The following is a 25,770-nucleotide window of genomic DNA, read 5'->3' on the forward strand; positions in this document are numbered from 1 at the left end:
TATACGTACACAGGGGAATATGGATATTGAAACAACCAAAAAACACAAGAGCTCAAGAGCACACTCGAGGTAGACACAGCAAAAGATGGCGAAAGTGGACATACACAAGAAGAAGAAGAAGAAGAAGAAGAAGAAGAAGAAGAAGAAGAAGGACTAGGATAGATTTAAAGACGAAGAATGTTGTTCCTGGGACTTTTAATACATCAGGAGAAGAAGCAGGAGGAGGAGGGGTAGGAGAGGGGGGAGGAGTAGGGGTAAGAGAGGTGGGAGGAGGAGGAGGAGTGAGAACTGAGGTAGCTCAAAGGATGAGGTTAAGTCAGCGCCCCGAGACGTAACCTTGAGGACGAACAGGTTCCTGAGAGAGGAAAGGTAGGAGGGGATGGGTGGAAAAAGGGGGGGGGGAGGGGAGAGGGGGATGTTGGTTCTAGGACTCACGATACAATAGGGTTAGGTCTTCTTATCCTTTTCCTGTGGTCTCCTTGCTCCTCTGTATAATACGAATAAATCTCTCCATACATACATTATATATATATTTATATATATATATATATATATCTATATATATATGTGTGTGTGTGTGTGTGTGTGTGTGTGTGTGTGTGTGTGTGTGTGTGTGTTTTATGTTACCCAAGACAATCTCCAACTATCTTCACGTAAAACTCATGACATCGATACTTCTATCTGGTTCAAATCACAATGATGACGTAACCTTCGCCTAAAAGCACTATACATAACAAATAAACATTTCAAAATATTCTCAAATCAGTCGCCTTCATAGCATATATTGTTCTTACTCTCAGAAAGAAAAACCTGCTATGAATGAAATAAATGAGTTCTAGATATGACTGTCCTGTGTTAGTTTCTATTTTGTGAATAAAATGGCACCGTAAATTATGGTTTTCTAAGTAAGTAATTGAGAAGGCAAGTACGTAAGAAGATAAGTATGTAAATATGAAGGTACGTGTGTAAGTAACAAGTTTAGTAAGTAAGTGAGTAAGAATGTAAGTATGTAAGATTGTAAGTACTATGCAAGAAGGTACGTAGTGTAAGTACAAGGTTTTAGTCAAGTAAGTGGTACAAATGTAAGTATGTAAGATTGTAAGTACTATGCAAGAAGGTACGTACGTAAGATTTTAAGTATGTAAGAAGATAATTACGCAAGTAAGAAAGTACGTATGTAAGTAAGAAGGTAAGTAAGTAGGTAAGTATATAAGTAAAAATGTACGTAAGAAGGTAATTAAATAAGAAGGCACGTATGTAAGTAAGAAGGTAATTAAGTATGTAAGTAAAAACGGAAGTAAGTAGGATGGTACACAGGTAGATAAGTAAGAAGGTACACAGATAAGTAAGTAAGAATGTAAGTAAGGGTATTTAGTAATTAATTAATTAAGTGAGTGGGGATTGTCTTTCCTTAAGTTCGTAACCTTTGACCAACATCCCGATTAAGATCTCTTGGTAAGAGGAGGAGATGCGCATGAATTCTTATTTTCTTTTTCGTCTGCGCATCAAGGCTAACCGCTGACCGCTGTTAATTTATTCAGACTTTTGAGTTTACAGCCCCCAACCTCTCTCTCTCTCTCTCTCTCTCTCTCTCTCTCTCTCTCAAAACACAAGTTCGATTCCTGCCCAAAGATGGGCGTATGGGTAGACTCCGTAAAAAAAAAAAAAATGGACCCCTGGTGACCTTAAATAGTGAGTCTACTGCCTGGTAGCTAGACGGACGAAAGCGGTCCCAACCAAACTTGAAAAGTCTCAAAAGACTTGAGGTAAAAGATCGTGAGGTTAAGCTAGGTTAGACTAATCTAGCAACCTTGCCACACCCCCCACCCCTTACAGAAGAAGGGCTTATATTCCTGCCTCATGAATGTACGACCTTCTAATGATGTGTATATTTATGCATGACTAACCTTTCCCCCACGAATACCCAGACATACGCAACACGAAAATCACCGGAAAATCTGACGAGAATTTTTGAATTCCCTCTAAAAACAAGAAGTTTCTTTATTGTTTGGGAGAAAATATCTTGGGGGCATCGTTCATCTTCTCCTTGGGGTAATAGCTGTCCTTTCTGGTCTCTTCTCTCTCTCTCTCTCTCTCTCTCTCTCTCTCTCAGTCCCTTGTCTTTTTCTGGCCTTGGCCACAAGCACCTTGTCTCACATCCTACCAGCGCCTCTGCGGGATGTTGTGTCAGGGTCCGAAGCGCAAGGAGGTATGAAGAGAGAGAGAGAGAGAGAGAGAGAGAGAGAGAGAGAGAGAGAGAGAGAGAGATTTATGTAAAAGACCCCATTCCCAGGACTCTTGTTTATGAGAGACTCGATCTCAGGACAACTGACGTATCCACTGGTGCTAGCATTTTTGTAATTGACAAGGCTCTTACATCTTCTTCTTATTAAATTAAGATGCAAATTAATTCTATTTAACTTTTATTATATCACATGGCTTAAGAAGTACAGAAAATTAAAATGAATAAAATTCCTTATGCTTTGCCACTAACACAGCAACTTTTTTATGCCAAGCTTCATATCCCACTGCAACAAACTTCAACATAGAAGCTGAATTATTCTCTCTTGCTTAGTTCCTTCCACACGTCTAGACCATTTCTACTGATTCTGATTCCCATCTGTTTCTACACCCTTCCCCTGTTGTTTGAGATTAAGCTGGCCTTATGCCGGCACTGGCTCTTGCTCACAGAGCAGCCCGTAGTCCTTCCCCTGATCTGTCAGAACCATTTGCTTTACAAATGTTTCTGATGATATATAATATCAGTAAGATCTAATTCTCTGTTATCTTTGACTAATTCAGCTGGTCTGCTTACAAATAACTGTACAGCAAGTTTATGGTGCATTTCGTATTTCATCACCCCTTTACTTTTTCTTACTTTCAAACTCGCACTTGCCCAATCATAGATATATAAATAGATACAGAATCTCCTTGTCATGTCCACAAGACCTATAACTGTGTTTTAAATAGCCACAATGACCTCATATGACCTCATAACTTCTAAAGAAATGACGTCATTACCACCATGTTTATGGGCACAACCTCTCGCCCATTTCACACTGGACGACTTGGTAGACTTCTCCTCCCCTGGTGTTGCAATTCCTCCTCCATGATTCACTCTCACTTTCCAAAGCTCCTCCGCAGCCCAATTTTGTTCCTCGGTAGACCTCGGTGACCGGAGAGGACGCCTTTCGTCTCAGCCCTCTGCCGAAGGGGCAAAGTGACCTTTGTTGCGCAGGTCCCCTGTCACTTTATTCCGAGGGAAATTCTGGTTTCATTTCGTGGCCAGAGGTTGAATGGAGGTCTCGCCTTTTAAGAGGGGAAAGAAGGCGTTTTTCGTCACTAGTCTCACCTTCATCGTAAATACGAATGTAGTGTTCGCTTTTCCCATACCAAACTGATGTACGTAACTCTGTATATAGCACGTACGCATGCCTGAAAGCCTTTGAATGTAATCTAACAGTGTACTTTAAAGATAAAAAGGCCCATAAAACACTATACACATCGCAACCATATATTTCAATTACCAACCCTTCAAGTGTTCATGCTCACTGTTTCCTGTTTACTTGTAATCGAGCGTGCAAGTGAACGCAGATTATGTCATCTAACAGCATCCATATTAGCCTTCCAACTCCAAAAATAGACCCGAAGGACACGCCCTCTCCATCGGAAGAAAAGTGAAACGAAGAAATGTTTGTCGACGAGAAAGACCGTGGAGAAACTGGCGCATTACCCTCCGCCCAAGATGCTAGGTTTATTGAATAACTCACCTCGCGAGGGAACGAAGCATCAGAAAAGAGATAAAAGGCCACAGCAGGTGCCCAAAAAAGGGTTGAGTCACACGCTGGACGAGCATCCCACATCAATAGCCTGGGATCCTCCAGGTTCCCTCTGCGTCGTGGTAACTGTCTATTAACTGATAACATTGTATAGGATGCCACAGGCCATTCCAGGAGTGCCGCTCTCACTCCGTGAGTGATGAGGGATCATCAGGGACGGGTTGGTAGCCTGGGGTTCCACAGGGCTGGTAGCAGTAGCCGCCCATGGAGGTTAGACCAACTGACCTTGAGACAGGGAGAGTTAAAAACATCGATGGAGACGAGTTAGGAATCCCTTCGTCTTTGCTAGGGAGATAAGAAGCGGCCAAGATTGCGTCTAGCAACGTGAATGCTGCAAGAGGCCTTAGGAACATGAGAAAACGACAAACACCTCCATTATTTCTTTCAGGTAGTATCCTACCGTCCTTATGCCCTCCCACGACGACCCTTAACCCCACTACACACAAACCTCTCCTCGTCGTATCCCATTTTTTTTTTCCTAAAACCCCTTGTCCCAAAACCTTAAACCTTAACCTCCTCGGTACTAAACATCGCGTTGTAAAATTTCTGGAAAATGTTTTCCCATTCAAACGCCTGAACACACACGACTTTTACGACCTTTTCCTTGAGAATCTTCGGCTCAAATCCATTATGCTAATTGCTACATTATTTAATAATCTGTTTTTGTCTAGTTCTTACCCATTAAGTTGGATAGCAGCAAAGATGCATACAATATTCAAACGAGGAAGTAGGGCTTCTCCGGGTAATTACAGAGGCATTAATGTAATTAATAGTATAGCTAAGATTTACGATTATGGTCCTATGTGCTCGTCTTAGTCAATGGTTTAAGCCGTGTAGAGAGCAAGCAGGAAGTCAAGCGGGGAGGGGATGTGTAGAGCAAATAGTAACTTTGAGGCTATTGGTGGACGTAGCTAGGAGGAAGAAATTGAAGCTTTTTGTAACCTTTGTTGATTTTAGAAGAGCTTATGATTGTGTACCTAGACATAAGTTATTTTCTGTGCTAAAACGAATGGGATGTGGGATGACTATGCTTTTAGCATTGGTGGCTGTATATCGTTGCACAAATAGCGTGATTGGTACCTCTCTCCTTGCTGCTACTGTTGGTGTGCGCCAAGGCTCACCTACCTCATGTATTTTATTTGTTTTATATGTAAATGACATGATACAAATGATAAAACGTAATTGCCCTTTGGATGGTTTTCTTGCTTGGTTGCATATTATGGTCATGATGGTGACACTGTCCTCCTATCCACTACAAAGGATGGTATGGAACATAAAATAAGGATTTTGTATGAATTTGTAATTCCTATGGGATGATTATTAATGACAGTAAAACTAAATTTATGGTGATTAATGGTACTAGGGAAGACAAGGAACCCATAATATGTAATTCTGATGTGATTAGTTACTGTAATCAGTACATTTATCTAGGCAGTCCTTTTACGGATGATGGTTCTCCCACAACAGCTATCAAGCAGCATGCAATAAGTAAAATGTGTCATACTCTGAAATTTATTTCATTTATAAGTAGAAACAATGATGTGCCATTTTTAGTTAAGAAGAAAATTTTTGATGCTGCTATTATGTCAACTATATTATATTCATGTGAGTCATGGCTAAATGGTGATATTAAACCCATCGAAAAGCAATATAAATGGTGTATTAACAACTTTTGGGGGTCAGAAAAACTACTAATAATGACGTATGTATGGTAGAACTGGGACTTCCGCGATGAGGGCATTAATCAAATCGAGGCAAAGAAGATTCTTCAAAAAGATGTGGCTTGAAAGGAATAGTATGGATGATGACCCTTTAATTCACGCCATGCGAATAGTGATGAACTATAATGACTCTGTTTCGAGGTATATACGAAACCTTATCTCTGATATACTGATGATATTGAGGAAGGAAAATGTGAACTGCAATTAAAGGTCAGAAACTCCAATTCCAATAGGATTGTGTTCTATAAAACTGTTAACCCAGATTTAGTCGTTCGTGACATTTATACAAACCAATTAAGACTTAATGAAATAGAACGTGTATCATGGACAAGAATGCGGTTAAGTGCTCATTCATTGGCAGTTGAGACAGGTCGGTGGAACAGAAGAGGTAGGGGCCGTCTGCCGATGGACGAGAGTTTGTGTTCATGCGGTGAGGTCCAGACAGAGACTCATGTCATTGAAAATTGTCCACTTTCGTTACAGATCAGGCAGACGTATAACGTTACCACAGCTTTAGACTTGCTAGTAAACCAGAACCGATTATGATGTAGTATGTAAAATTGTACATAAGCTTCTTTCCTTGTATTGAATGTAACACGTTATTATAATGTGTAAAATGTAATTACGGGAAACTTGTTGAAGGCGTATGGTTAAATTGGTTTTGTTTTAGTACAATATATGTGTAATAGAAATTCATTTAGTTTGTATAAGAGATTGTACAAATCTACTGTACTTAATTTTGTAATTTGGACCAAATACTCTTTTGTAAATTCATATTATTTTGTATTGTGGTCAATAAAAAATATATATCTATCTATCTATCTATCTATGTACCTACCGTATAATTTCAGCTGTCAAAAAATCTCACGTAACTTAAAACCTGCATAACGAAAGGACGTCCTTTTCCGTTTAATTAACTTGTTTACGGTTTTATTCTGTCCCATTTTCCTTTAATAATAATATAATAATAATAATAATAATAATAATAATAATAAAATAATAATAATAATATAATAATCACAACTCTTCTGCATGAGTTCTGGAGCTACTTTGGCACCTAGTTTTTTCCAGGTACCTTTTCAGGGGTCTTGGGATCGTGCCTCCTAGTGTTCCTATGATTATGGGTACAATTTCCACTAGGTACGATCCCAAGATCCCTGAAAAGGAACCTGGAAAAACTCTAAGATGCATAAGTAGCTCCAGGACTCATGCAGGAAGAGTGTGCTCCTAAAACAGCAGACACAGTGAAAAAAGTGATGGACTCCTAAGGAGGCAGGATGCAACTAGGAACAACACACTATTAAGAACCACCCAGTCGAATAAGATGACTGTGATAGACCGAAATAATAATAATAATAATAATAATAATAATAATAATAATAATAAAATAATAATAATAATAATAATAATAATAATAATAATAATAATTATAAATATGTTTATTGCCTGAAGCGTCAGTTTCGTAGTGAGAAAGGTTTACTGATAAAATGTAAAATATTAGAGGTCGTAATTTAAGGCTAGTCTTTGTCTAAATATAAACCAAAAGATTAAAAATGCAGCCGATACGAAAATCTTCAGCTGGAATCCATACTTTAAATTTTTATTGCAACAATTGCTTGAAATGCTTGCTTAGGCTACATTTATTGAGTACCGGTTTTATCAAAGGTATCAAGACTTATTTATTAATTCATTTATCTAAGAAACAGTAAATAATTGTCTATTTATCTTAGAAAGCAAAAATTACTTATTTCTCTATTAAAGGAAGAGGAACTTATTATGTAGGAAACACAACTTATTTATCTATTTATCTAAGGTATCCGAAATTATTTACTTTTGTCTCCATCGCTAAATAATTTCAAATATATCACAAAATCTCTCCCGACAATCACAAAGGCTCAAGAGATGGAAAAACACAAACGTAAAAGTCCTCGAAATCAATTAGGCACCTTTTGTCCTTTGGATAATTAAGTCTCAAGACGAGAAAGAATAAAAATGGCAACTTTGATTGTCTCTTCGTTTGTCTGATTGCAGCAAATGTACATACAAAGATCGTTTGGGATTTAAGTCATGATAATGAAGATTGTGCCTTCCTCATTTGAGAGAGAGAGAGAGAGAGAGAGAGAGAGAGAGAGAGAGAGAGAGAGAGAGAGAGAGAGAGAGAGAGAGAACGGGCTCATCGCTTTTTAAGCAAATGGTGTCAATATTCTGACGGACACGGATCACGTAAGTCAATTGTTTTTTCTCTCGTTTTCTCTCTGAATAGGAACATGTTATGCAATGATCAAATAGCAATTCTATTGGCAAAATGTAAAGAAAAAATGGGAATTTTGTTACGGCACTTCAAAACAAGAAAAACTGAACACATGATTATGCTTTATAAAACGCATGTTCGTAGTCCACTTGAATATTGCAATATGATATGGTACCCACACTATCAAAAGGATGTTGCACAAATAGAGAGTGTACAAAGGTCCTTTACAGCTAGAATAGAATTAGTTAAGGATCTTGACTACTGGGAAAGACTACAATACTTAAAATTATATAGTCTAGAAAGGAGAAGAGAACGCTACATAATTCAGGCATGGAAACAGATAGAAGGAATTGCCGAAAACATCATGGAGCTAAAAATATCAGAAAGAGCAAGCAGAGGTAGATTAATAGTGCCCAAAACTATACCAGGAAAAATAAGGAAAGCACACAGGACATTAATCCACTACGCACCAGCATCGACAATGCAGCGTCTATTCAATGCGTTGCCAGCTCATCTGAGGAATATATCAGGAGTGAGCGTAGATGTGTTTAAGAATAAGCTCGACAAATATCTAAGCTGCAACCCAGACCATCCAAGATTGGAAGATGCAAAATATACCGGAAGATGCACTACCAACTCTCTGGTAAACATTAGAGTTGCCTCACACTGAAGGACCTGGGGCAACCCGAACAAGATGTAAGGTCTGTAAGGTAGGTCTCTTCCCTAAGCTGCGACCCACAGCATTCGACTAACAGCTAGGTACATAATTCACTGCTTAGTTCGAGAGAGAGAGAGAGAGAGAGAGTATCAAAAAGATTTAGATTTACCAACATAATATTACTGAGGTTGAATAATCAGTCAAAATATTAAAACAAAAAGTGCCTCTGAGAGAGAGAGAGAGAGAGAGAGAGAGAGAGAGAGAGAGAGACTGGGCGCAAAGTAGCTGGGAATCAAATCATACAAAAAGATTGACAGTCAGACATCAAAGTAGACAAACACACAGCAACCTGAACATGGATATACAATTCTACAGAAGGACAGCGAGTTGGGAAACTCTACATAAATACATACCTAATACATACATACATGCTACATAGATACATAAACACACAAACGGTATCAACATTATCCTAAACTGGCAAACGAGAAGCAGGTGACTGGACTCTTAACTTCTCCATGAACTCTTCATGAACCGATGAACAACAGTAAAGACGGCTCGTGCCCATCCTCCTGATTCCGTTAGCGCGTGGGCATCGGGGCAAGAGCAACAGTCTCAGTCAGTCACCCGCCCGAGGGGTATGATGGGCGTAACATGGGCGTGAAGTGTATGTATATATGCAGCTCAGCCCGAGTGAATTCCGAGCTCTGTTGACCTCTACGCCCACATCTTCTTAACGGTCGAGGAGTCCTTTCTGAATCTGAAGGGACCCTCGAAAGCAGGTAACAGTACAGGCCTTATGCCAGCACCACGGATCATTACCGTAAGTGGCCGGAGGAGAATTAGAGGCTTGGTGTGGACCTCTAGATTCGAGACAACTATACCCGAGGCGAGAGGTATATACAGCATACGGTATGTCTTGCGTGGTACACTGTAGGCGGTATTAAATATCCTAAGCTGCGTCTCTTGGTACGCTTGCATGTGCATTGCATTCTTCGTTTCATTTAAAATATATATATATATATATATATATATATATATATATATATATTATGTATATATATGTATATATATATATATATATATATATATATATATATATATATATATATATATACGTAATATATATATATATGTATATATATACATATATATATATATATAAATATATATAGTATATATATATATATATATATATTATATATATATGTATATATATATATATATATATATATATATATCTATTATTGCATTCTTTCGTTTCATTTAAGATATATATATATATATATATATATATATATATATATAGTATATATATATAATAAATTATAAGAGAACAAACTTATTTCTGAACTCACAGTACATTATCCCGTTCTCATTTATTCAGGAGTTATTAAACTTGTAAAGTCATTTTCCACTTCGCAAACTACTCAGATGTGCATAAACACAACACCGGAGTACCATCAATAAATAAAAAATAAAACTCAGAGATCGCAAACCTCCGCTAAGGCTGAGAAACCCTTAAAAAAGAATCCTCATCTACGATCAGAATTTCTCCCCAAATCTCATCACCTGTTGCCAATCGAGAAAAGGCGGCAACATTACGAATAAATAAAAAAAATTCTTAGTTTTCCTTCCCTCGCAACGTAGTTTCGAAAGTAGACCCTTCATCGTAAAATATGCAGCTTTTCCAAGAGTGATTTAGAATTCCTGGGAGGAATCTAAATCTACACACACACACACACACACACACACATATATATATATATTATATTATATATATATATATATATATATATATATATATATATATATATATAACAGTAAACTATCATGCTTCGTCAAATAAAAATCAATCCTTTTCTATCTAAATGCATAAAAATACTAACACACACACACACACACACACACACACATATATATATATATATATATATTAGATATATAATATAAGTATATATATATATATGAGAACGGTGTAATATTTATGAAAATACATGTTTAGTTAAATCAAATATACAATATTTTGAACAAGTTCCTATACAGCACCATTAAACCTCTATAGTCTGCAATGATTAACAATGCCGTTCATTTCCGTCTAAAACTACAAAGCAGAAAAATTACACGCAAAACGAAGCCGCTATGCAATAAACCGAAAAAAGAACTTGGTCTACAATGGAATCAGATACATACCTGAAGGAGCGTTGAAATTTCTGCGTCCACCTTCCACCCTAACACAACAGCTACTGACCCCAGAGAGAGAGAGAGACTCGTCACTCGGAGTCGGAGACTGAGTCAGAGACAAGACAGGGCTGGGTTGAGGAGGGTCCCTGGGAGTCCTTCCTCCATCCAAGTTGCTTGCTAGCTAGGGCTAGGTAGCAGCTAGTATCTGCATTCGCCGCCCGCCATATCACGTCGTCCTTACTTTCTCGTAAACTCTTGAAAAAAACCACTGTGTGTATTTTGAGACTTCGCGGAATCATTCTTCTCGAGTGGACGAGTCGATTCATAACTCGGGTCACTATACTCGCTACTCTGCGGAAGGATTACGAAATGATTTCAGTCAGCAAAAGAGAACGACCGATGTTTTTTTTTTAAGAAAAGTGGTAAATTGGCGTCCATCCACGTTCTGTCTGGTGAAAAACGGATTAGTGAAAAAAAAACTGGCTCCGGTCATCTTTTCTTTCCATATAAGAATACTACTGCAAAGTAGACAGTAACACTGGTCGTCGAGAGAAGTCTCGTTTTTTGTATGTTATTTTAAGAAACTGGTTTACGTTATTGGCTTACATTCGCGTTGCGGACATGTGACAGTTGGATATCATATATGGTATTAAAAAAGCAAAAAACACACAACTACAGGTATTGAAATGTTTCATTGTGTTTAGACGTCGTGGCTCTCATATAGCATCTAATCTGTCCACCCATGTCTAAAACTAAATGTCACTTGCCATCACTATTTAATTTTAGGAAATGCATTAATTTCTTAAAAGTCTGAATGCATATTTGATTAATAATAAATACTATGAATATACCCTACGGACAAAATAAAAAAAAGTAGAACCAAGGTTCACCTGCAAATAATAACTACAACAACAAAAATCCAAATACTGCATTTTCTATTCTCCAAAAAAGAGGTAAATATTTTAATATTACTGATAAATTTTATGAACATACTTTAACGACGAAAAATAAATAAAAATAAAAATAGAACCAAGTAACTACTATCACCAAAAAAAAATAAAAATAAAGGAATTTCTATTCTTCAAAAACGTGGTAAATATTTAAATATTACTGATAAATTTTATGAACATACTCTAACGAAAAAATAGATAAATAAAAAAAAGTTGAACCAAGGTTCACCTGCAAATAATAACAACTATCACCGAAAACTTAAAATAAAGCATTATCTATTCTACAAAAAAGTGGTAAATATTTAAATATACAAATGGAAGCAGAAAAATCGGTCATAAAAATCCATGCTTTTGTCAACTCTTGCCTCCTCCAGGATCCACTCCTGTCTGAAGAAGAGAACTTTCCCTTCCAGCTCACCCCAGCGGGAGTGGATAAACAAATCCGAAATACGTAGACCTATGGAAAATTCAACGACCATCTTGATCACCTTAATAAAATGTAAAGAAAAACATCTCTCCGTCAAACATCAAACTACCAACACGAGGAAAACGTTAGTTATATCTAGTAATAGAAAATTAGATTTTTATTAAAAGACACAGAATACAATAGAATGGAATACTGGTCAAGCACTGGGACCTATGAGGTCCTTCAGCGCTGAAAAGGAAATTGAGAGTAGAAAGGTCTGGAAGGTAACCTCAAAGCAGTTGCACTAAGAATCAATTGTCAGGAAAGGGTGGACAGCAAGATGGGAGAAAAAGAATATAAATAGAGGTACAGTAAAAGGAATGAAAGGTGTTGCAGCTAGGGGCCGAAGTAGGGGAACTGCAAAGAACCCTAAGTACTGCCTACATTGCAGCGCATCAGCTGCACTGACGGCACTACTACCCTATCCCCCTACGGTGGTTAAAAGGTACACACACACACACACACACACACACAGAGAGAGAGAGAGAGAGAGAGAGAGAGAGAGAGAGAGTCAGTTTTCTACTGGTCACAAGGTGAATTCTCACTGAAGGAATATACTTCAAAGAACAGCAATTTCTTCAGGCACCCACTCCACGGATACATTGCCACCAGTTACCAACTAAAATCATGATAGATTTGCAACAGAGAACACGGCCATTTACCTTGACACTTCATATTGCCAGGAAATGTTAAGTAACCTCCGATTTCAGGAAATGAAACTCGCGCAAAAAAAAAGTACCCTGACACGAACCGGATTTCTGATATTCAATTTTAGAAAGATTATGAAGATTGATGGAAAATTCGTCTACTGACTAGGAGCAGCAGACTGGGAAAAAAATCCAATATATAGATCTTTATAGAAAGATAGCATTATGAAGAAAGAAACCTACTTTAAAACACGCAGACTGGAGAGAGAGAGAGAGAGAGAGAGAGAGAGAGAGAGAGAGAGAGAGAGAGAGAGAGAGAGAGAGAGAGAGAACTTTTCCAGCATTCTTGTTGAATTAGAAGCCTAAGCGGATACCAAGACTGCCATGATGCTGGAAAAAGTGTTGCTGACTTGTTAATCTTTTTATCAAATCATCACTAGTGTACCCTTACCATAAAAACTAAGGTAATATATGGCAATCGTCCACACAAACTGCATTACGTTGAAAATATGCTTTTCGGTCAAATCTTTAGCTTGTCTGTGTCTTTGATAACTGTTCGTATAAATATTTGTAAATAGATCACTGATTTAATTTGTGACCATATACCTAGACAAACGGGGCATGTGGCATCGAGTACCCTGTGAGAACAGTATCACATTTTTCTTGGAATTTGACTATTTTGATGGGGAATTTGACAAGTTCAATGACTTGACAAGTTCAATCAACTTTCATGAAGTTATTCCCTGTAATAAGTCCTGGATAGGAAACAAAATTAAATTTCTACAGCCCTTCAACCCCTCAGGGTAAAAGCCACTCTCTGTAATAGTAGTAGGAACGGGGATTCACCTTTAAAAAGGCTCCATTTCATATTATTGTTTCCATACCATTGCTAGTTTCTATCAGTCTTCACGAATTTACGATCTGCATTTCCAGATCCGAGAAACTGCTTACTTTATAGGTTACTCATAAGCGTCGTTATTTCCGCTTCTCTTCTCACCCGTGCTGTACCTTGAATCAGCTTTGGCCTATAGTTACTTACGTCGTAAGTTTTAGCAGATGTACAGCACGATTCAACTTCCGGTCATTTCCGCCATTCTGCTGATTTTACTAGTTTCCCATAACTAAGTATAACAGAGTCTGCAAGGCAACATTTCCGGTACACGTCATAGTGTTGCTGACTGTTGTTGTTATTTGGTTGTGAAAAATGGTCTGTTAAGATCACTGGGTTTCTTTTGTGAATGATGAAAAATCCCTATCAGCAGCACAACAAATAGAACGACCACATATTTCAGATCGACAATTAATGAAGCTGTTTGGCAAGAATCTACAGATGTGTTTACAGAGAGGGTTAACGCCCTGCAGTGCTCATGACCAAAAAGCAACAAGATAGAAACGGTGGCCATGGCAAAAGACATGATGGTTATGAGAGAAAAATCAAAATTGTTCATAGAACTGGTTGTGAGGTAAAGTCTTGAACCATTTAGTGAAAGTAAAATCGTAAGCAACAGAATGTCATTTTAAAAGATTAGATCAGTCTCCTTTTTTTTTTTTTTTTTTTTTTTTTTTTTTTTGGGGGGGGGGGGGGGGGGGTTTTTTTTTTTTTTTTTTTTTGGGGGGATGGGCTGAACCATAGCAAGATTGCAAAGGATACTGAACTGAAAAGAAGGTAAATTGTATGGTCAATTTAAGAAGATAATTCTTAAAGAATACACTTGGAAAGCGAGCTGTGGCAAATATCATGATAACATTTCTGGACGATTATACTGTATATGTGCTGCTTCAAAATCTACCATCTCACAGACGCATTGGCGATGATATACTATGTTATATTAAGTCCGGGCATATGTGGCATACTAAAAGTTCATGGATCACCTGATGAGAAAGTCACATGTAGCTAACCTACTGTCTCCAGAAATATGCATTTAGTTTTTCGATTTTTTACAACCCAAGAGTCCCTTAAAAAATACAGACAGGCTATTTATCTGTTTCCTTGAAATTTTTATCGCCTTTACTGACAAGAAAGGTCTTGAAAGACTTGGCTATATCATCAGTAATAAAAGCAAGTTACCAACTAGAAGTCTTTTTTAAAAACGACGAATCTTATATAGCAAATTTAATTCTTCTAATTTAGTATCTCCTACCACCTCGACTGACATTTTAATTTATGGATAGGCCTTTATAGTGATATAACTCCCAAATCTAACAAAGTAGTCAGTTTTCAGCTCGACGAATAAATGAGAATAACAGCAGAAATTTTGAAATGAGAAGTGTATTACCCTGCTAAAGTTGGAGATGTTGCAAACCTTCGGTCCCTCTTGAGTTTATGGATTACATTCATAATAAGAATATGAACCAAACCAATTCAGTATTAACTCATGTTAGCCATAAAAATCAACATAGACTTCAGGGTAAAGCTTTGTTGACAATAATCTTAAAGACGACCCATACGGGAGAAATGTGAAAAAGAGGGAAATCTAAGCATATAACACTTCAATGTTAAATTGTGGCTAATGATCAAAAGGAAGGTAACAAATAGCTGCGTTGGCAAGTATCGTATGCCCCGAGAAAAGAGAAACGGTAAATAACACGGGAAGTTGGTATCATTTGGAAAAGGAGATTAACAATACGAAAGAGAGAAGATATAAAGTAAAACTGGTAAAAGCTCAATAGCTCTGCACATGACAGGAATTTCGTAGTGTGCCCGGAACTGTGTTTGCGGAGTGAGTCAGTGGGAACCAGGACTTAACGGATGAACTTGAAGAGGAAGAAGAAGAAGCAGCAAGTTGCTCACTATTGTTATTGTATACACAGAGAGAGCTGTTGCCGCCTTCCTACTGATAAATCTACACCAAGATGGACAATATTCCCCGAGATTTGCGTGGTCTTCGTGCATGTTTAGTTTGCTCGTTGGTGAAGGTAAGAAACATGCTACATTATCGGTGCAGAATAGCCCAACGGAGTGCAGCATAACCTAATATAGGTAACTTAACTTGAATGGGTATTCTTTGTGTTTTCGATTAGGCCCCAAGCTAGGTCAAGCATGGCGCATGCTTAACGATGGCTAGGGCCAAACCTATTCCAATCTGTTGACTAAATTTTGTTAGCCCAACTCGGAACTATTTAGTCTGAGCCTAACTTCGAGATGATGTTCATGGCCATTTCTAAATATATACGGTTTAGTAGCTAGCCTAATGGCTAGACTTGACTCTTGGCCAAATTAAGTTTCTGCTCAACGCATTAAATCCCAGGGGCAAGGCGTTCTAGATATGGTTGGGTAACCATATAGGCTACCTACATGTCTGATGAATTCTTATTCCCAGAGAAAATTATAGGCTAGGTACTAACTGCCTATACTCTGTTTTTTTTCATCTGTCCATCCGGCTGTGGGGTTTTTGTATGGTAACACTGCGCCTGGGCTTTAAATAGTTACGCTACGTGTAAGTTTTAGGTAAATAAAAGGATATTTTGGGTGTACATTTGCAACTGAAAAGTGTTTTAATAAGTTTACTGTATGCGAATTACACCATTAATATTCGAAATAGGTTATTGTTATTATTGTTGAATGTGAGCTCCCTTTTCGGGGTGGCGAATGGAACAGCCAGACGCAGTGGCGGGAAAATTGCTTCTCTCGCTGTTCACTACGGCAAGATGTCAAACGTATACTTCATTGTACGTAAGTATACCAGTATGTACTGTTAATTTTTATAAAGTGCGTTTCAGCCAGATACGATATGACGTAACTTGGTTTAGCATCTGTTTGATGGAATTTGCGTCTGGCTGTTCCATTCGCCACCCGAAAAGGCAGCTTACATTCGACAATAATAACAATATTCTATTTCGAATATTAACGGTGTAATTCGCATACAGTAAATTATTAAAACACTTTTCAGTTGCAAATGTACAACCAGATATCCTTTATTTACCTAAAACTTACACAGCGTAACTATTTCAAGCCCGGGACGCAGTGTTACCATACAAAAACACCACTGGCGGATGGACAGATGAAAAAAAACAGAGTATAGGTAGGTATACTCGCAACAGCCAAAGGGTAGCCTAGGCCAGATCACGTGGCCCCCCCCCCCCCCCATTTCTACATTGGTATCAACCATAGTAGGGTAAAAAACTGCATGGTACAGGGGTGGACCATGTCCTGTCAATGTGTACAACCCCAAGAAAAGTACATTATAACGCATCCTGACACCGGAGTAGAGGTCTTTAGCTCCGTATCTCAACCAACAACAAGTCGCTGATGCCCATCTCCGATGTCAGGACGCGTTATAATGTACTTTTTTGGGGGTTGTACACATTGATCGTACATGATCCACCCCTGTACCATGCGGTTTTATACCCTATTATTTTTTTTCAATTCAAAGTTTTGTGGTGTTTTATACAGTTTTAATCATTAATCGTGGTTAAGACCACTTATTTGTATGTTTGCCTAGCCTAGACTTTGGTGGGCCAAGGGACCACAGTCGCCAGGCAGGCTTTTTGGGAGAGATGATGTTACAATAAGTGAAATAAATGTAATTACAAAACTGATCAGACATAAAAAGCAAGATGGGCCAAAGTGTATTTAATAATTAACACTAGAAGGGTAGTGGCGTGGTTGGTATGGTATTAGCGTTCCACCTCGGTGGTCACGGGTTCGATTCTCGGCCATTCCATTGAGGAGTGAGGGATGTGTATTTCTGGTGATAGAAGTTCACTCTCGACGTGGTTCGGAAGTCACGTAAAGCCGTTGGTCCCTTTGCTGAATAACCACTGGTTCCATGCAATGTAAAAGCACCATGCAAACAAACAAACAAACCAGGCTCGTCCAAGCTTTAGCAAATTAAGATAATTTTTGCCTTATATGTGAACATGTATTTTTCCAAATATTTATCTGCAGTGACCAGTAATTTTGGTGCAAACCTTATATAAGTTAGAATTATGTAGAAATCACTGCAGTTGTTCAAATAATACATTCAATTTATCAGTGGTCTTTTGTACACCTCGGATGCATTTGGAAGAAATTTCTGACAAATAAAGCGGACAGATTCCAAAAAATCTGAAACTATTACATACTCAAATTCTCTCTAGACCTTGCATACAACGAAAGGCATAAGAAAAGTGAACAGTAAACAAAAATATCAGTGTATTGTAATCAGACGCTAGCTGATAGGGCTTTCAAATGCTGCCTTGAACATTTTTTTTTTTTATATAAATATGGCTGAACACAGTTATTATTTAAGTAATATTCAGAAATTTATTTATAATTGTAAAGAAGTGTGTTATTTGTTCTTTTATATGTAAGAAAATGTTCTAAACCATACTTTAAGACCTAAACAATTGCCAAATGATTATTTTTAAGGTATGATTATTCTACTTACTTATTCATTGTAGGCTTCTTATCTGGTTCTTCTCCCCTGATGGCATCCTGTGGGATCCACAAATTCATGTGCCCTTCACACTGTTGTGTAGAGACATCCATATTGTCATAACACACTGGAAATAAGACAGTTTTACAGTTATTATTTGTTTAATTGTATCTTGGTTCAGATAATTAGTTGCTTTCCTTCATTTGTTTCCAGCTTAAAGATTTTGACTAATTAAAACCAAATCAGTTCTAAATAGGGCACCTGCACAAGAAAGGCAGCTTAGCACCTTTCATATTGATATGTATGGTACAGTACTTGGACTTGTGAACTTAATGATTAATGTCTTTCCCATATTTCGTGCAAACAGCAATTGTGCATCCTTAATACATTTAAGTTCAACTGTATCCCTTGCAACACCATGTGGATGCATCACCTTAGGAGGGAGTGTCACATGGAATGAAGGTTGAAAGACTTGAGAGTATTTCCCTACCTAAGGGAATATGTCAACCAGTAGGGTAGCTTTGGTTTGTTTGTATGAAACATGCATTTTGTAAATAAATACTTAAAATTTTGAAGAATTTAGTACTATAATAAGTGGAGGTTTGATGCTCTTTTCATTACGTTAATTTTTTTTTCCAGACTCAAGACATGTTTGAATCTGATGGTTGTGATAACTGTGACGAGTTTTTGCACATGAAAAATAATCGAGATCAAGTTTTTGACTGCACTTCTACAAATTTTGATGGGTAAGTGCCATACAGTTAGTTTTATTTTATACCATGCCATAGAACCCCCATGGTAAAGTTTGTAGGTTTGTTGAAGTTGCTGTCCCAGAATTGATCTAAGAGCACCCCAGCATTAGTAATTAAGTAATGCAAGTGACATTTTATTTGGAAACTATGTACGACTGTACTGGATTTACAGGTATTTAGGTATTTGCAGATATGTTCAAATCATATTTCCTTTCCTTTTTTTTTTATTATGACCATGAACATTTTTGGGTTAGGTTTTTCTTTTTTGTTATCCTTAATTTATAATTTTTCATTACAAAGGCGATGACTATTGCAATTCTTGTATAACCTATTAGCTTCATATCTGTTACATAAGTGTTTTGTCTGAATATTCCCTTTCAAGTTTTGCTTTTATATTTTCCTTTTCAGGTAATTTTCAAGTTTATGGCCTTCTTGCACACTTATCCTATGCTGTCTTGAGCCTCTCATGGGACTTCAAAGAATCCCGTCTTTATCCTCCTAAAGAGATGACATTATTCATAGACCCAAGTTATTGTTTCTATCTTCCATTTTAACTGAATGTGGCAAACCTTACATTGGATTGTAAGCAGAAAGTGACAAAACCTAGATTACATATGGGGACTTTTCTTGTTACTTTAGGAGAGGCTATTCAGATTCAGTAGTTGGTTTGACTTTTAAAAATTCTTGTAGTGTTACTATATGTTTATGAAACATATAAGTATTCTAGAATTATTTCATTTGTGTGGAATCAACTGAAGTAATATCAAGGACATTTGGTCCATAAGCAGGCCAGCTTTCTAAAATTAGTTGGAAAAGAGTCAAACTTTAAAATCTTTGGGAATTTCAACAAAAATGGGAGATAATATATGAACAAAATATAGTCTTCACACAGAAGTTTTGTATAAGATTGTAATTTTAAAATTTTCTCTATTAAGTGTTATTTTTTCTTTTAACAGATTCATTGCTCTGATGAGCCCTGAGGATAGCTGGGTTGCAAAGTGGCAGCGAATTAGTAAGTATCAGAGTTTTCCCAGTAGTTTTGTGCACATATCAGCATGGCTAACTATTAGAAGTAATCTATAGGGAACTGTTATTTATTTTGGATATGTGTACAATACAAGCAGACCTCCTTATTTTACTTATTAATGGAAATGTGAGGTTTTCTTCCAGTTCCACCATTAGACCATGAACTCCAGCCTTATTTTGTGGATCTCTTTACCTTGCTGTCCAACCAGAATGTAATCTAGACGCTAACTCTGAGATAACATTTTATTGAAATATTTATCCATGCAAAATAGCCTGTAAAGCCATAAATTTTAAGTATAATTTTTTGGGCATTGTAGGCACAGTAATCAGTTGTACTCTTGCATTTAGCTAGTTTTATATCATTTCTGTATGGAAATGTGCTTGGTAATTATATATTGCATGTATCCTTTATTTTTCATGGTTATTGAAAATAATAAAGTTTTCTTTTTCATTGTAGATCGTTGTGTTCGAGGGATGTACGCCATTTCAATTAGTGGTCGTCTTCCAGCATCTGTTATTCGTGATATGAAAGCAAGGGGTATTAAATACAGGCCTCGTAATAAAACTAATGTGTAAATTATATTTAGAGTAAGTTTAGGTTTTTCAATGTAGTTTTGTTGTGATCTTTTAAATTCAGCCATTCGTATTATAAGTTTTGTAAGTCCTTGTTTTGATAGTACAGTAGGGACTATGTTTAATGTAATATATAAGGAAGAATTTTTATATATAAAGTATATTAATGATAGATTTTTGGCAACATAAATATTGATTTGTGTTCTGATTATTCATTACATGGAAATTCCATAATTTTACTAAATTTTTTTGCATTAGATTGGAGCATAGAGAAAGAAAAATAAAAAGGTTACTATTAAGTTCCAATTTTTTCTCTTCATATATGATGAGTATAGTGTTATATTATCTACAAGGAAATTTTTCAAAAGTTTTTCACTTTCTGATATTATGAAGTGAGTTTGAATATTGACAGCCTTATGCTACTAGGTTCATAAATTACTTTTTTCATATTCTCATGCTTTCTCATCCATAAACTTGACTGATGTATTGTGACACTGCATTATCATTTTTTTCAATAAAGATTTATATTCTGTAACTAATTATTTTTTATCCAATAAAATTGTGGATAAACATATTACCCCATCTCCTTGGTCTATTGTTCCTTTACACGGTCATTGCCTTCAAAGTATGTATAGTGTGTCTTCTATTTAAGCCTAACTGAGCTTTCACCTTGCTGCAAAGATATACAGTGGCATCTCAAATAAACAGGCAGTTCAGGGATCCAGCTTCCCAACTAGCCTAATTGAGATTTACATATAGCCTACATGATACCATGGAGACAATTGACTTAATTTAAAATGTACAGCAATGCCACATAATGTAATTAACAGCCTCTCTCATAACTGTATTTTGTAATTATTATTAAACACAAAATAATTTACTTAATAAAATTTTGATACAGTATAACTAGAGAATGTAGTGCTTCTTGAAATTATAGCCTATAGACAGCTGTGAAATGAAGTGATAGGTGATGGAAAAACAGATGGCAGACTCAAAACATAAAAAAGGAAGATATCAAAAGTTGTACAGTATATAAATTAAAGGATTTAACATTTGTCAAGACTGCTTTTGGGGATGACCACCTGGGTTAAGTTAGGAAATATGTTTATGCAAGGGTTAGGGACTCCATGGGGGGGTGTAAAGCCCTTTGCCCGGTTAGGTTACATACTTCTAAGCAAGATAAAGAACAAATTACCCCTACCCATGCAGGAGACATGCCACAAGTTTGCTTAGGATCTATTCCTATAACATTGGAATGTACTCAGTGATGAAGTATTGTAAAACCTTACAGGGGATGATGGTAAATTGCAGTGTCAATAATACAGCATGATTTGGAAGGTAGATACCATTTAAAATATAGAAAAGAAAGGCAGCAGAAGTAAAATGTGACATTAGGGAAGGGATACTGAAAATGCTATCAAAGGGCAGGAAGCTAAGATGATCGAGGGGTGTAAAGAATCTACGGCTCCATCAAGCATTACTTCTCAAATTGTGGATTCCTGTTCTGCTAACAAACCTCTTATCCACAAATTCTGACTCTTGCATGGTGGGTTAGAAATCCACCACAAAAAGAGCCATTACTGTACTTAGGCTACCTAATCAAATACTGAAAAAACTAGCGTGCACATGAGCTAGCCTTTCTAGTAAATTCTGGCCTAACCTAACAGTCCAATGCATATGTTTTTTTCATTCCAGTGCAATTAAAGTTTTTAATAAAACTGCATGTTAAGTAGTATATAGGCTATGTCAACAGAGTATAAACATACAGGACAAGAAGCGGTTCCTTCAACGTGGTATGGCCGTTATCGTAACCATATAGGCCTAAAGAACTGTCATGTAAAATGTTCTTGGTTGGTATAGTCTTTGCCTGCCACCTCAGTGGCTGCGAGTTCGATTCTCTGGCATTCCACTGAGGGGTCGGAGATGTCTATTTCTGGTGATAGATGTTCACTCTCGACATGGTTCAGAAGTCATGTAAAGCCGTTGGTCCCGTTGCTGAATAACCACTGGTTCCATGCAACATATAAAAACACCATACAAACAATAAAATGTGGTTACTAGCTTAGGCTAACCTATCCCAAAAATACTAACTTAACCTTGATAGGAATAAAGTCTAACCTATGCAAAGATCTTAAGTCTACATCATTGATAATATATAAGGGTACACATAGGCCTAGTATTACTAAATGAACAAAGGCTATTTTCCTTGAGATACTAGTACTAGTAGCTAGGTATTCCATACTTGGTAAACCTAGCAAGGCTAGGTTAATCAATAACCGACAAAACCTCGATTTTATCCACCAAATAAACTCAATAAAATACATACAAACCTACTAAATAAATTATTACGAGTACGATCTACTATGTGAAGGCTCGATTGATTGATTGATTGTCTTTCATTCAGTTCAACCAGACTGACCCCCAAGGTTCACAGCCCAAACTATCACTTACATTAACCTATTATTATTTATTTATAGCTACCTAATACATAAAATGTTGTCGTACTATATAGCTAAACAACTAAAACATTGATGAATGGTGACAAGCTGTGCAATGACGTGCAAATTGAGTGAGTTTCTGGGAGGGAGGGGATTCATACCTGCCCAGGTTTGATTGGATGTCATTTACTTATTTTACTAGAGTCACACGCTTATCTCAGTTCCTACGGCAGTATCCTAAATCCCACTTGTTCCTTAGAAGTTTCAAGAATTAAAAGACACGGTGCGATTGGCGAAATTTTACCTTGACAGCATCGCATAAGACTAGGTCGAGTATTTGTTTTGGTTGACATATGAATGAATTAAGAATTTACGATACGTCACCCTATTGGTCGGCCCTCATAGCACTCTTGTGATTGGTCAATTCTTGTACTACTCCTACGTCATGCGGTTATAGTAAAAAAAATAATAATCCATAGGAAATGAAATATCAATATTACTTTACTAGTTTGTGGCATAACAACTAACAAAGCAACAACGAATTTTTCCTATTTTTCATAAATTTTGTCCACATACGTCAAATCAAGTTTACCAATTTTCAACGTTTTCGTCTACTGATTTAAAGAGGACGTACTACAATAGAAGAGAGGGGTGACTTTTATATTATTTAAAAATCTACTTTAGCCTAAAGTTTTTTGCATAAAATATTAAGAACACAATGCTGACATGAGAGATTTCAAATCTACAAAGGCCTGAAAATGCGAAAAAAACTTGAATTGATTCCATTGATTTAAAATTTGCTGATAGTACTTTTAGCCCCTTAACCAATTCAGTGATTTTTCTGACTGCTTTTTAAACGAATTTTAATTTATCATTTGTTACTAGGTGCAAGTGATATTTAATTACCTTTCAGTACAGTCGACACCCTCCTCATCCTCATCATTTCCCTTTGGTTCTAAAACCTTTTCCTAGTTTTCTTTGCTAAAAGGAAACCCGAATATATCAAAGCCAGATCTGCTTCCCAATTTTGGAGGTGTCTTTCATGGTCCCAGTACTTTATATACAATCACCTACTACACATTCGTGTAGGAAATTAATTAAAAAAAAAAAATCCCAGTCACACAATGGTTATGAACAATTTTTTCAAGTAGGTCACATGGTTTCCTAGTAAACCTGGCTCAGGGGACAAATTAACCCATCCTAATAAGGGTGCCCAAGGTTAAGCCTATATATCAATTGGAACTTATATAGCCCATTATGTCGGTTCACGGAAATTATTACTGAGGCTACAAGAAGAGCTCAACATGGTACTTTTCACCTTCATCACAATATTAAAGTTTTAAGGAGGAGGAGGCCTGCTGTCCTCGTTTTAAGTTTTTAAATATCCTTCATCTATAACCAACCTAACAATTCAAGTACTTATGGAGTATGGTGATATGATCACCATCTGCAAACCTATCTTACTCTGATTCAAAACTGTTTCACCCACCTCATTACCCACAGTGCATCTCAATCAGCGTTCTCGTCTATACAAGTACATCCTAGTGGCCCATCAGTCATAATCCTCCTCCTTTTTCATCATTATTATTAAAATTATAATAGATTCTCCTTTGAACTGAACTGAATATACAATTTATCCCCAAAACCAAGCAGGGCCAATGTGTCATTTAGCACTGAAAAGGAAATTGACAGCAAGTTTGAAAGGTGTAACAGGAGGAAAACCTTGCAGTTGCACTATGAATTAGTTATTCGGAAAGGGTGGGAAGTAAGATGGAAGAAAGCGGGACACTGCAAAGAACCTTAAGTACTGAAAAAAGTGCACTGATGTCACTAACCCCCTGCGGGAAGATTCTCATATAAAAGCTACTAGTGAAGCAATTTTTCTTCATTGTCTTTATTTTTTATTATTATTTTTTTTTGAATGGTGCTTTTATGTTGCATGGAACCAGTGGTTATTCAGCAACAGGACCAACAGCTTTACGTGACTTCCGAACCACGTCGAGAGTGAACTTCTATCACCAGAAATACACATCTCTCACTACTCAATAGAATGGCCGAGAATTGAACCCGCAACCACCAAGGTGGGATGCTAATACCATACCAACCACGCCGGTGAGGCGCTTTTCATTGTCTTTATTCACACACGTTTTGCATATGTTCATGATATTTTAGTCCTTTCCGTGTCATCATACTGCTACTTTCCTGATTCTCATGTTCACCCTTTCTAATTAAATATCAAAACTATCTCAGTCGGTGATCTCATTCAGTTTTTTACCAGCAACTTCCGGATTTGAAAAGTATTTGCAACTTTCCATAATCTCCTTCATTGTTTTGCTTTTTACTCAGAGAATATTGTGTACCAATCCCTATCCAACATGGACAAAGGCATGTTTCAAAGGTGAGGCTTCTTACTAACTCTTCAATACCTGTTTCACCACCTTCCATTTCCAAGGTAAAAAATTTTCTGCCTCTCCTGTGGACTGCCCTTCCTCCACAAGGTTGCACTTCTTGTCCATGTTTTCCTTACATGCCCTTTTTAAATATTTAAGGAATCCAAAATTTTATTCAGTTTAAACCTTGCAATCTTGATCAGACATGTTACATTTGATACAAAATACAGCTGTATTATACTTTCTCCTGAAGCATCCACATGGCCACTTCCTTCCAATCACTATAAACTTCTTTATTCTTATTGTCATGTTTTACCATGAAAGGGCGGGATGTCAGACAAGTTTTATTCTTGAAGTGCTTTTGAATTTTTTTCTAGTTGCCTAAATACTGTAAAAAAAAACTTTTAAATTTTTTCCAGTTGCCTAAATACTGTAAAAGATCTTATTCATCGTTCTAATATTGCATATCCAGTTTTTACACAATCCTCTTCATAATGATCCTATCTAAAAATAAAATA

The 25,770-nt window shown here is 36.8% G+C and overlaps 2 protein-coding genes across 2 annotated transcripts in view; one reads left to right on the plus strand and one right to left on the minus strand.

Annotated features, from left to right (window-relative positions):
* LOC135200905 (uncharacterized) overlaps positions 1 to 18,192 on the minus strand; it is a 50,209-nt gene extending 32,017 nt beyond the window's left edge. Inside the window, exons 1-2 of the mRNA XM_064229657.1 lie at positions 18,086 to 18,192; positions 10,663 to 11,004 (exon numbers count right to left, since the gene is read on the minus strand). The gene's annotated coding sequence lies outside the window, so the exon portion shown is untranslated. The remainder of the gene's footprint in view (positions 1 to 10,662; positions 11,005 to 18,085) is intronic.
* Positions 15,474 to 20,959, plus strand: LOC135200906 (transcription elongation factor SPT4-like). The gene is made up of 4 exons (XM_064229659.1): positions 15,474 to 15,632; positions 18,713 to 18,819; positions 19,782 to 19,837; positions 20,309 to 20,959. The coding sequence occupies exons 1-4, from the start codon at positions 15,570 to 15,572 to the stop codon at positions 20,425 to 20,427; spliced, it is 345 nt and encodes a 114-aa protein (XP_064085729.1). The 5' UTR covers positions 15,474 to 15,569; the 3' UTR covers positions 20,428 to 20,959.
* Positions 20,960 to 25,770: the final 4,811 nt, after the last annotated feature.

This window comes from Macrobrachium nipponense, chromosome 27 (genome assembly GCF_015104395.2).
Source record: "Macrobrachium nipponense isolate FS-2020 chromosome 27, ASM1510439v2, whole genome shotgun sequence".
NCBI classification, from domain to species: Eukaryota; Metazoa; Arthropoda; class Malacostraca; order Decapoda; family Palaemonidae; genus Macrobrachium; species Macrobrachium nipponense.

Bases quoted from the DNA above. Each gene is read 5' to 3' on its own strand.
- LOC135200906 (XM_064229659.1), top strand. From the start codon at position 15,570: ATGGACAATATTCCCCGAGATTTGCGTGGTCTTCGTGCATGTTTAGTT. The intron at 15,633-18,712 runs GTAAGAAACATG...TTTTTTTTCCAG, and splicing joins TAGTTTGCTCGTTGGTGAAG to ACTCAAGACATGTTTGAATC. The intron at 18,820-19,781 runs GTAAGTGCCATA...TTCTTTTAACAG, and splicing joins ACTTCTACAAATTTTGATGG to ATTCATTGCTCTGATGAGCC.